Source organism: Numenius arquata, chromosome 11 (genome assembly GCF_964106895.1).
Source record: "Numenius arquata chromosome 11, bNumArq3.hap1.1, whole genome shotgun sequence".
NCBI classification, from domain to species: domain Eukaryota; kingdom Metazoa; phylum Chordata; class Aves; order Charadriiformes; family Scolopacidae; genus Numenius; species Numenius arquata.
The window spans coordinates 15958496-15971358 of record NC_133586.1 but is presented as its reverse complement, the minus strand read 5'-3'; the positions used below and the strand labels follow the sequence as shown (position 1 = coordinate 15971358).

The 12863-nt window shown below is 36.3% G+C and overlaps 1 protein-coding gene across 3 annotated transcripts in view; it reads left to right on the top strand.

Annotated features, from left to right (window-relative positions):
• The window catches only part of ADAM10 (ADAM metallopeptidase domain 10), a 49330-nt gene that overhangs the window by 30118 nt on the left and 6349 nt on the right, over window positions 1–12863 (top strand). Inside the window, exons 5-11 of one of the 3 annotated variants that reach the window (XM_074155679.1) lie at window positions 2473–2576; window positions 4007–4156; window positions 5324–5416; window positions 6037–6220; window positions 8339–8502; window positions 10156–10339; window positions 11287–11437. In XM_074155679.1, the coding sequence (XP_074011780.1) occupies window positions 2473–2576; window positions 4007–4156; window positions 5324–5416; window positions 6037–6220; window positions 8339–8502; window positions 10156–10339; window positions 11287–11437 (1030 nt within the window). The remainder of the gene's footprint in view (window positions 1–2472; window positions 2577–4006; window positions 4157–5323; window positions 5417–6036; window positions 6221–8338; window positions 8503–10155; window positions 10340–11286; window positions 11438–12863) is intronic. The other 2 variants (XM_074155680.1, XM_074155681.1) reach the window with 2 other exon arrangements.

The window sequence follows — 12863 nt, the reverse complement described above, 5'->3', positions numbered from 1 at the left end:
CAACAGCTGGCAGAAGGCTGTACCTCTCAGAGCACTTAAAGGCATCACAAGAGCATGGACCAGACTTTGATGTGGGTCAAAACCAGGCGAGTCATCTGGCCCCATGTAGTTCCTGCTTTGCTCCAGAAATGGAGCTGCTGCAGGGGATGGTGGGAGTAGGAAACCTCAAAAGATGAAGAGAGAGCAGTGCCCTCACGGTTTGGGGGTAGCACAGCATTTAGCAGAAGAAAGCTTTGTAGGCAACTTCCCCTGTAAGCTGGACGGGGTTCCAAAATGAACTGTCCTGTATCACCTGCCTACTGTGCTTAGCAGGGTACGTTCAGACCTCTCCAGGGGGGATTTGTCTTTTCTGTTGCGGACTGTTTCAATTCTTTATCATTTCAACTGTCATGCCTTTAAAGTGTTTCTTACTAGATTATTACTTTTGAAGTGAAAAATACTTGTTTGAATTCCAGGCAGTCATTATTAAAAAATGTATTAAGGGATTTCCTAACCTCTTTGGGAAACAAGATGCAGAGGGAAGACTGCTTATATCTAGTGATAGTAAGCAGAATCCCCAAAAGTACAGAGTGAGTGGGGCTTTTTGTTTAGTACTGGTTATGGCAGAGCCAGCGTTACACTATGTTGCTAATCAACCTGGGTGAGGTGCTTATAGTAAGAGCATTTTGTTCTGTTATTCTCTCCCTTCATTCTTCTGCCACTGTGCTAGTGCTAACCATATTGGGAAGAATGTGATGAGACGGCAGTTCAAAAATGGTATTTGTGTGGTGTTAGAAATTGAAATGTGGGAAACTAATATGCAGGAAATCATTAAATAAACTTACAAGGTTCTATTAACAGTAATTTGTAAACATTTCTGTAAAATAGTGAAAGGAAAATACCAGTTCCATCAGAAGTCTAGGATTTTTTTCAGAAACCTAAGTAGTGCATATTCATCGTAGATACCTCTCAAAAGGTTTTTCCTTTTTAATTTAAAGAAATAGCCTTAATAGAATCCAAGCAAATTACCTCCCACACAATATCGAGGTTTTGTTAATAATCTCATTGGCAAATACTTGTCAAAACAGAGTGGGCATAAAATTGACCAAAGAAAAAGTTATTTTTATTTTTTTTTGTATGTCAGATCAGCTTTTCCAAAATTCAGACTGGAATTAAGTTTGAAATACAATGCTGTACTTAGATACCTTTACAGTACGTAAAATTAATTAGCTAGTGAGATAATGAATAATTGCTTATGTGCAACTACAATCTTTCGATTACTCTTAGGCTGAAACTTTCTTTGCCAAGAAACATGTTTATTAAATCTGGTTCTTTCCCACTAAGCAAAGTTTACAATTGCTGTAAGATACTTCAGATATGGAAAAGGAGCCAATTTGAAAAAATTATGTTAAAAATGTTTAAATTAGCCTCATTTGTCATTCACTAGTTTTTAAAAAGGGTTAAACATGACCTCTTTTAATATTTTATGTGTGATTGAGAGGAATGAAGGTTGGAAAACTGCTTTTATTTCTTGATCAGTCCTTTTAAGTTTATCTATGGGTCCACTGAATCCAGTCTTTGGGTATTTTGGAGCATAAAGTCATATTAAATGGTCTGGTTTTTTGGAACTTAGCTTTAGCTGTGTATGCCAAAGATATGATTTTTTTATGTTCCTGTTTGCTATTTAATTTTCCCCCAGCTTTTAATGATTGAAATACGAATTTTAGAGCTTAATGATATAGGGAGAAAATCAGAAGTAAGTTGGGCTTGTAGATTGAAATAGTTTAGCAGTATCATACAGCATGACTGCAGGAAACTGCTATGAGAATCAAAGACAATTAAAGGCAACTGTGAGATGAAGCTGTACCAGGGTACATCTACTGTGCTCTGACTGCTAACAGGCTTTGACTCCACGGAACCAGACTAAAGCTTTATAATTCCAGAATTGTAGAGTTGAGTTTAAAACCAAGGATTGTTAGAGTTTCAGTTCTTATGTATTAGTAGTTAAGCCGCATAATATAAACATTTTGGAAAATTCCATGGAAGATGAATAAAGTAATAGAATCCTATAAGAATATTAGAAAGGTTTCTTAGTTTTAGTTTACCAATAGAATAAAGACCACTTTCTCTTATCCAAGCAAATTTTAGTATATTTGATCTCTAATAATTTTCCATTTTGAGTTCAAGCTAATTGGTACAGATGTGTAATACCTCTCGTTCTTAAGTTAGATGTTGCTCATCATATTTTCTTTGGCTATCTGTAAGAAAACAATGTTAAGAAGCAATTGTCAGTTTTGTTCTGTTTGTAAAACTAAAAATGTATCATAGTAGAAATGTTTAATGAAATAAAGACAGCTGCCTAAAGCTTGAATCTTGCTTCCTTCAAACCATATGACAATATTGGACACAAACTTGAGTAAGTTGCAGTGATACAGCCATACTTTGTACTTGTACTTGGAATTTGAAAACTCAGCCTGGCCTTCCTCTTTTTAGAATATCCACATAAATATGGACCACAAGGAGGCTGTGCAGATCATTCAGTATTTGAAAGAATGCAGAAGTACCAGATGACTGGTATAGAAGAACCAACAACAGAGGTACAACACACACTAATGGATTATGTTGATTAGAAATTAGTGTAATAACTTCCTCTTTCTCATATGTTGTCTCTAACTTTTGGTCAGCTGTCATCCCTCAACTTTGGGAGGTACTTAAATTAGAGGTTTCTTATTAACATAATTTTTTAAAATTCTTTTTCTCATTGCTTCTACAGCATAGATGTGCTAACTCATAGTCTTAATGAATCTACATGATCTCAAATTTTTCAACAGTTGGAATTTTAGATGGATGTGGAAATCAAGCTTGAGATGAGGAGTATACTTTATTGCAGTTGAGAAGGAAGAGTTTCAGGATCCCTTGATCTCTAAGTAATATATTGGTCCTTAAAAAATAATACTTTTAGATTTTCAAGTTACGTTAATGTAACACACTTGCAATACCTGAGTGCTTTCAGTGGTAAATGAAGTGATATGAACAGGAGGGCCTTAATAGCGGTATTGAAAGATTGGAGGGGTTACAGCACACTTCAGGTTGCCTGTAGTAGGAGGTAAGTGGTCTATGAAAGAGACTTGCTTACCTCTTTAGAGACCTGCAGGGTTTTTTTTGCCTTTAGTTTGCACCACTTGTCATGAAATTGGATTTATTTATTTTTTTTAACACTTTGCAAATTATTGAGGTTCTCTTAGTGTTAGCTATATTCTGAGGTGTTTCAAGTTTGGCATCATTTTGTGGTGTCAGTTAAGTATATGCCAACAAAACTACACAGTATGACTTGTTAAATAGCACCAACAACTTAAAGTTTATTCACTTTGTGACTCCAGAAATTATCAGCAGTATTACACAATGCAGCATTGGTAACAATAACATGCTTTCCCAAAAATTTACTTGTAAAGCTTCATGGACAGAGTGGGCCTTCAACCAGTGAATATCATCAGGTAAATGTGTTAGCAGATACTGCTCTGACTAATGAGCGTTCTTTTACCTTCATGTTTAATGTACCATTTGTTCTGTGCTGAAGTGCTTCAGTATTTCTGTTTGCCCAGGTAGCTGACTAAGGTCATTGCAATGTGAAATAACCTGTGTTAGGGAGGGTGCACAAGTCTCGCAGCACTGGTTTTTTCTACTCTACAAACTGTTTGTTCATCTTAGAAAAGGATTATGAAAAGAAAAAGTTCCAAAGATATCACGAACGAAAAAATCTATTTCACACTGACTGCCTTTTGTAATACAAAATGAAATACACAGAAGGGTTTGACTGAGATATTGTTAAAAATAGATGGCGTACTTGAAAACTGGCTACAACATAGTTTAATTCAAGATTCATGAAACTTTGTGGGTTAAAGAAAAAGAAGGAAAATCTGTTTGTATTAGTGGATTATGTTTAGAAAAATCCACCGCTTTTTTTAGGCAATCTAGTGCAGCATGTAGATCTACAAAATTAATGTATTTATTTTCTATGTATATGTAGAAGCCTTTTGAAGAGCCTAAGAACAACGGTCCACAGCTTTTAAGAAAAAAGCGTGCCACTCAGGCTGAAAAAAATACGTGTCAGCTGTATATTCAGACTGATCATCTGTTCTACAAGCATTATGGAACAAGGGAAGCTGTAATTGCACAGGTATTTCCAATCCTTTTGTTTTAAGCAGTCTGTTTTTACTTGTGTATTTCTGATAAACTTCCTGTAATTTAACTGTGTATATTATTGCTTATTTACTTTAGAATGTCTTGCTTCATTTGTTACAGGGATCTTAGCATTATTGAAACAGCTTTTTTTATTTCACTAAAAATATGCTGTGTATTGGTGACAAAAGCCCTGGGCGCTTGTGCTTTCTTTAGTTAATAATGGCAGCTGTGGCTTGGTTAGCACTTCTGAGCAAGGCTTGCACTATGACTTTTCTCAATTCTTGCTCAAAGAAGTAACCCTTCCTGAAAAGTTCTGCTGTGTTTGCCAGCCTGCCCAGGCTCTGCCTTAGCACTTGCATCGCCTTCCATTGGAAATCTGAGTTCAAAGCACTGCGAGCTTTGAACACTGAGCCCTGTCCCTCTAGTGTCTGATATAGTGGAAGGTTAAAAAAGCAGTGACAACTAAAGGCAGATGCTTTTTATTTGTCAATATACAGTTAACTGGAAAAAGTTTTGGGGTTTTTTTGCTGATCACTTGCTGAAAATAGAACTAGCATGTTAACATGCTTCTCTTGAAGTCTGATGTTTCCCTGCCACTTGCAAATCTGACTTTTACTGTTTATTCATCGTGCTGTATACACACAATTCCAGTAACATTTTCCAAAGCTCTGAAGTCACCTTCAAAATTGAGTTTTCAATAAGTTAGCATTTCTATGTGCTCTTGGAAAAGGTAAATTATCAATTTCTTCACGTTTGTGTTCTACCAGCAATGAAAGAATAATGCTGTAACAAGTAAATTTTTTCCCAATAAAAGAAATAGTGCTTTGAATGCAATTTTAACTACAGTGCTATCTTCTCGTAGCAATGAATCGAATGAGTATCACAAATAGGTATCTGAATAGTTGATAGAATTACGTGTTTTTAAAAAAGCAAACGGCAAAATGCTTTGCCATTATCTGCCACGGTGGCAAAGCAGATGGTAGGTTATGTAGTGATTTATTTCCATTATTTGCCATCAGCATTTGATTAAAAAGGCTTGTTATAGTTCATATGGCACAGGATCTTATATGTAAAAGTATAGGCCTGGAAGTTGTTGCTACTTAGGATTAGCTATAGCGTAGTGCAAAGGTCTTTGAACTGTAGATTCTTTCATTTTTGACAGATATCCAGCCACGTTAAAGCGATTGACACAATTTACCAGTCAACAGATTTCTCAGGAATCCGTAACATCAGCTTCATGGTGAAACGAATACGAGTAAGTTGTATGGGGAATACTTTTAGCTTCCCTGGTATTGCTTGGAGGCTGTATTTTTTCAAAAGTCCTGTTGTGGTTCACTTGTAACCATTTATTGTTAGTAATTTTGTAACACAAGTGCCCCTGTAGTAAATGGTGCCCTAAACGATTTATTTGGTTTGGTTTCAGTGTTTATTGTCAAAAGCCCACTACTACTACTACTGTTATAAAGCTGTAGTCAATTTTTGCAGGAATCAGCTTATGTTTCCCCAGTGCTGACTGTGTGGCGAATAGACTGTGTTGGTCTCCAAGAACTTTAATATTAAAATAGATAATTGCTATCCAGTTGAAAGTTCCTCCTAAAAGTGATGATTCACGAGGATAAATAGAAACTTTGGGTACTGATGGAAAGGGAAAAGAAAGAAATGAGAGGGGGAATTTACTACACAAATGAAATTCTTTACTTATTGTAGAACTTGGTTTTCCAAATATTGGGGTAGTAATTTGTTGAGGCCTATAAATCTTTAGCAACATCTTTATTTAACATAACAAGGTATTGAGAACAGTAAGCCTCTTAGCTGGTATTTCCAAGTCAAGTGAAAATGAATCATGTCTTACAGTTTGTTTCAATTTACTTTTAGATTAACACAACCGTAGATGAGAAGGACTCATCCAATCCCTTCAGATTTCCTAACATCGGTGTGGAAAAGTTTCTGGAACTGAATTCAGAACAGAATCATGACGATTATTGCTTGGCCTATGTGTTTACAGACCGTGATTTTGATGATGGAGTCCTTGGTCTGGCTTGGGTTGGAGCCCCTTCAGGTAATTATATCCAAACCTTCAGCACTATGAGATCAAGTATTGTAGGTATGTACGAAGAAGAAAGGTAGAAAGGATGTAATTTAAACTAGCGGCAAATAGTCAAAAATCTCATAACCAACTTTCATAATGTTAGGTATGGTTTGATTTTATATTTTTTAAAAAATAAAAACAGCATATCATGCGTCACTTTAATTAGTCTTGCCGTCTCTCTGAGCATGATATGAACAATAAAGAACACCGTATTTCTTTTGTCAGACAAAGGTGGTATTACTTGGATGGCTTTTTGTTTATGATAGGTATGGGTGACCAGTAAAGTGACAGAAGAAACAAGTGTTTTTGCTTATATAGACATACCTTACAGCTACGTAGCTTGAATTTTGTGGTAGAACTACACTGCAGAATCCTTAGATTCTCTAGATAGTATTGGAAGCAATTTTTTTTTTTTAAGTAAAGTATAATCGGTGAGATCTTGTTCTGGGAGATACTAGAATAATTACTGTGTGACTCTTCTTGAACTGCTTCTCATTAGTTTCATTCTAGTTGTGTATTTCGGGTCTGAAGTATGTCTCTTGATGTGAAAAATCAAAGGTCTTCGTGTGTGCAGCATCTTGAGATGTTTGTCCTGGATGTATTAGTTTTATAGCATGTATTAGTTTTATGAAATTATTTATTTGGAAGTTATTAGTCTTTAAATTTGAGTAAATACAAATTCTTTAATTATAGCTCAGCACAAATTCCACAAGTTGAAACTTTCACAGAAATCAAAATCAGAAATTCAGAAGGAGCAGTCTTCCCTTGTTTCTTCCCTCGAGTGATTTCTCCATAATAAGGAATTAGGCCCAAGAACAAAAGGTTCTGTGAGACTTTGCAAGAGACTGGATACTTTTATGACAACATTATTAAGAGCTTTAACAGAATTCAAGTAATGAGATGTAGCTATAGATTATAACCTCTCTTTGTTTACCGCTGTGCCTTCCTCTAAGGCACATGTTGGTTGTAGAGTACTGGAGATGTGTGGAAAACTGTTGTGGAATGACAGTGTCTCAGACTTTGATTTTAGGAGATTAAAATGCTCAAATAAGTATTAGTATTCAGAGAGGTAACGGATCAGTGGATCCATGAGTGTAGTAAGTATGTTAGAGGGACCTGTGTGGACTAACAGTGACTGTGGAAGAACCATAGGAAAAATAAGACACAGGTGGGCTCTGTAAATAAGCAGCTGGGTCTGTGATGACTGGTCTAGTGTATGGATGAATTGGTCTAGCACAGGATGAACTGGAATGCGCATTCCATAACCACTGCTTCCAAAACTATATTTAATTGAGAAAAATTAAGTTGCTTTGAGAGATTTTCATCTTTAGTGCACATGCTGACAGAAATTAAATAGGGTATTTCACTAAAATGAAATTTTACTTCAGAAGGCAAGGAAACTTCTTTGGAGTGTTGTTTAGCTGAATTTTGGAATGTTGATAAAAACTCAGTACAAACTCAAGTTATGGAAAAATTCGGTGAAATTAAAGTCACAATTTTGAGACTTTTCCAAACAGTAAGTGCGATGCACTTGATTGTTGACCTTCTAAATATGGGTCTGATAAACCCACACATCAAAGCACTGTGAGCTTTAATTTGTACAGCGGGAAAATGAGTCATTTTTGCTGACAAGGATATATAGCTAATCTTAGGCATTTTATATAAATGCTCTTGCTATGAGAGAGGATCTCCTGTGATTTTGCTGTGGGTTTTTTCACTTGGTGGAGTCCAGATGGGCTGTAGATTGAGGCTATCTGTACTCGACATCACACCCTGCTAGTCTTGTACTCCAGGTAGGGTGGAATCAGGGCTTGTCCCTGCAGTGAAAGCCCAAAATAGCTCTTACTTAATAGCTGTTCTTAACCAGCTAACTTCTTGTGTGGATGTATCCATTCAGTACCGAGAGCATTAGTGTGGATAAATGTAATCTACTTTCAAAGTTGGGTTAATATTAATTACACAGAAGAACTCTTAGTCCGTAAGCATCCACTGAGGAGGCAAGCTGTTTCTTGTTCTAAATGTCACTAGAAAAGTAACACAGCCGTTCTTCTCTTAAATGACTAACTGTTGTATTTTCTCTAAACACAGGGAGCTCTGGTGGAATATGTGAAAAGAGCAAACTGTATTCTGATGGTAAGAAGAAGTCTTTGAACACTGGAATCATCACTGTTCAGAACTATGGCTCTCATGTTCCTCCCAAGGTTTCTCACATTACTTTTGCTCATGAGGTTGGGCATAACTTTGGATCACCTGTGAGTATTACTATTGATCCGTTAACTCACTTTCAGCCGTTTTGGAGCACATGATTTGCAAAGGGAGTTTTTACTTCTTATAAACAGGGAAAATATGATTGTGACGGCATGTGCATATGTGCACGCACATTGTGTACAAACAATAAACAGGTTGCCGAACTAAGCCCCTTTTATGAGTATTTGACAGCACTGCTGCAACAGTGGATTTTGTGAATTGTTCACTTCTACTAGTTCAGTCTCTTATGAAGGGACGATATTATTACTCCCTAAAAACGTTCCTGTTTTTTATTGAAGATTAGGGTTACACACATCTTTTTAATGTATTTTACTTCATCTTAGAAAGGAGGAAGAATTAACTCAAAATTGATTTATATGATGCTGTATTCAACAGGTGAAGATAAAACTGGCTTTTTTTATGTTCAATTACTTATACTTGCAAGTTTAACTAAGAAAATTGTGGAGAGGATTAAGATACCAACAACAATATTTTAGAGGAAAATTGTCTCCCAGTCATTTAGGGACATGGTTTGTTTGCAGCAAGCTGAAAGCACGAGGCTTTTGGTTTTGCTGGAGATGAGAACAAAGTTTTCTAGTTTGGGATTTTTATTTTTAAACTTAAGTATATAGGCTTTCTACTCTTGGAAGTAAAATGTAATAAAGATATGTCAGGAATGACGAGTTCTTCCAAAACAGATGTTCACATGTGAATGCTGTCTTCACATGCCTTGAGAGAATCCCTAATACCACAGCTCTGAGTGGGAACAAGCCTTCCAAGTATAACTGAAAATACAGCAATGAAACTGAAAAAACAGACCCACTGAGTGAAAGAAACATCTTTTGGATCAGCCTGGCAGATTGGTCTTTTAATTTTACTCTGTTGCATTTGCTCCAGAGGAATATGTGAAAGTTTGTGTTTGGTTCTACCAAACTATAATAAATGAGATAGTTGTGAAAATTTTAAAATTCACCTACTTCTTTTGGAGACACAGGTTGTATTTCTGGAAATACAACCATCACAATGGCGCTGGAGTTTCTCTCACACTTAAATTAGTATATTGTCAGTCTGCTAATTGCTAGTGTGCCAACCTGCAATGCATTTCATCCCTCATGCTGGATATTGTGTAGATCAAGCCACTGGCTGACAGAAACAAGCTTCTGCTCTGTCCTTAAGATCTCTTTGCACCTCCCTCAAAACAAGTAAAAAGCATGAACTGCTGTTTCGGTTAACTCCTCCTGCTTTCATCCCACAGAATACTTATTACCCTTTTGTCATCATAAAGCCACTCTTTTTAGGAGATGGCACTTTTTCCGAGTCAGTATTTGCTCTAGGACACGCACTTGGTAATGTATACTAAGAATGCAAGTAAGCTAAACCTTAAGAAATTAGATACTTGCTACTATTGTCTGGGGAAAAAACCCACCAGAACAACAAACTCAACAAACAAAAAACCCAACCCAGACCTTTGTTTTCTGTATACTTTTTGTATTTCAAGAAACTTCAGAGTACAAGATGGTGTTTTGTTTTTACGAACCTTTTATTCTCACTATGTTAAAATTACCAAATAGGGGTTACTTTTGCACATGTATAGAAACATAGCAAGAAATTAGAGAGGCTGTCTTGATAGAAATATTTTTAAAATATTTGTTTTGCAGCATGATTCTGGAATGGAGTGCACTCCAGGAGAGTCCAAGAACTTGGGACAGAAAGAAAATGGCAATTACATCATGTATGCAAGAGCTACATCTGGGGACAAACTTAACAACAACAAGTTCTCTATCTGTAGCATCCGAAATATCAGCCAAGTTCTTGAGAAGAAGAGAAATAATTGTTTTGTTGGTATGTATTTAGTCATCCTGAAAGCAGAATGGTGAAGTAATTACTATTGTGCTTCATTAGAAGTTTATTTTGTTAATTTTTGTTTTATTTTTTTATCTTACTCATTTTTATTTTATTTTTTTTTTTTTTTTAATCTACTGAAAGGTTCTGTAAATAAATAATGGAATTTGAAATACAGAGTACTGTGTCAAGATCTGGGCTCCCCAGTACAGGAAAGACACAGACATACTGGAATTAGTCCAGCAAAGGGCCACGAGGGTTATTAAGGGATTGGAGCATCTGACATGAGAGGAGGCTGCAAGAGATGAGACTTTAGGCTGGAGAGGAGGGGGCTCTTGTAGGAAGGAGAGAAGAAAACAGGGCCAGACTGTTTTCAGTTGTGGCCAATGAAAGGACAGGAGGCAAGGAGCACAAATCAAAATACAGGAAATTATATTTAAACATTAAAACAAAAAAAAGTGGGGGGGATTTTGTAAGAGTTGTCTTTCTGGAGTGTGTGATGTGTGAGTTCTCACAAATGTTGAGGGTCTGTGCAGCAAGTAGGTTTGGGTTTTGGAGTAGTAGTTCAGCCCAGTACCATCAGCTTTTGCTTTTAAGGTGCTCAGACTCTGTTAAAGGAGGAGGAATGCAAGAAAGGATGCTCTCTTGGAGGCTTAGCAGAAAACTCCTCTTATCACTGTGGATCTCCTATTCACACAAGAAACTCCCACTGTTATCAGCAGAAACCTTTTACTCCAAGGCTTAAAATTCTATGCATTGTAGGAGTGACTAAGGCGGGTGGCAAGCAAATAATGCAAGTTGGCTCAAGCCCTAGTCTGAAGTCCATCTCGACCAGGCATTTTCAGTCATGATTAGCTGGGTGCTGCTGCAAGTTGATGTTAATGTTTGTAAGTGTGTTTGCATATTCTTTGTATGGCTTTGTACATAACTATACTGGCATGTTTCAGAGTCTGGTCAGCCCATCTGTGGTAATGGACTGGTTGAACAAGGAGAACAGTGTGATTGTGGATACAGTGACCAGTGTAAAGACGAATGCTGTTATGATGCAAACCAACCGGAAGATAAAAAATGCAAGTTAAAACCAGGCAAATCCTGCAGGTATTGTGCATTTTTGGGGATTAACTGGTAGCTGTCATTAGTATTTTAGAATCTGAATCTGTTTACCTGCATTATTCTTAAAGTATTTATTTTGTTTAAAATGCCTTATACAGTGAGTGAGAAGTTCATAAGCACAATTACGCTATGCAGTTCTTGGTGCTAGTTGTAGTTTCCTTTCCCTTTGATGACTGCTCCCTAGCTTTTGGAAAAAAAAAAAATGCTACTGGATTGTATCAATGCTAACATATCATAATACTCTGCAGACAAACGTGTTGAAATTCCATTGTCTTTATCAGAAATGTATTGTGTAGAAGTCTTGCAAAAACTGTATGATTCAGGAAAAACATGGCCAGGATGCTGGTGTTACAATAGGTAAAGGAAAGTATCAATTGCCCAAAGGATAATGGAGGTTATTATGAAATGGCATCCTATTCTAGTGCCATTTCTACGGCATTGCCTAACTCATTGGAAGATGTCATTGGAAGATGACTGAGGGATGTAATTGATTTTATTTTTATTTTTTTTAAATGCTTGTTTTATAAATTAAATTAAACTATGTTTTTAAGTCACCTTATATCTTGGCAGTGTTGTGTACACAGTGATTTATAAGAGGAACTTTTATAGATCACAAGACTTACAGTGAAGTAAGTCAACTTCTATCTTTTAGTTCCGTCACTTAAGACACATGTTAAATTTTAACCTCATCTGAAAACTTAAGTGGATTTTTTTCACATGAAAAGCATGAGCTTTTGTTCCTCTGTAGAGACAGAAATAAATCTAACATCTGGTTAGACTCTTAACCAAAGATGAAGAGAAAATTACTATTAAGTGTAAGTCTAAACCAGCTCAGCTTTTTAATACAACATACACAGTTTTGTTCTAATTAAACTTTCCTGCCCTGAAAATGATAAAATGATCCTTGTCACCCTGGGAGTGGAAGTAAAAGTAGAATCTACTCTTAAAACATATTTGACAGTGTAGCTATGGTATAAGGACCATCTGTGTATTCATAGTTGCAATAATTTTGCATGTCTTTTGGTTTGCTTTTTTTTCCCCTTGCAAATTCTTATTATTTCTGCCAAAATAAAGGCCTTACGTTGCCTTGTTTTATAACTGGTTTTTGAGACTTTGTTTTATGTTGCACCTGTGGTGAGAAGCTGTTTGCTTCTGGGTACACCTGGTACACCAGGTGCCACCGCCACCTCCTTTTTTTGCTCTCTTGTGTTGAAGTGGCTGCAGTCTGGCTTTATGCCCTGCTGGAACAGTCTTAATTAATTTCACATTAATTAACATTCTTAATTCTAAATTCTAATTCTAAATTAACATTCTTAATATGAATCTGCATCATTTTTCTTTTAGGATTCCCTTTTTTTCAGTTCTATTAAGGTTGAAGATTTTGCTGTACAAAGAGGTTTCCAAAGACATG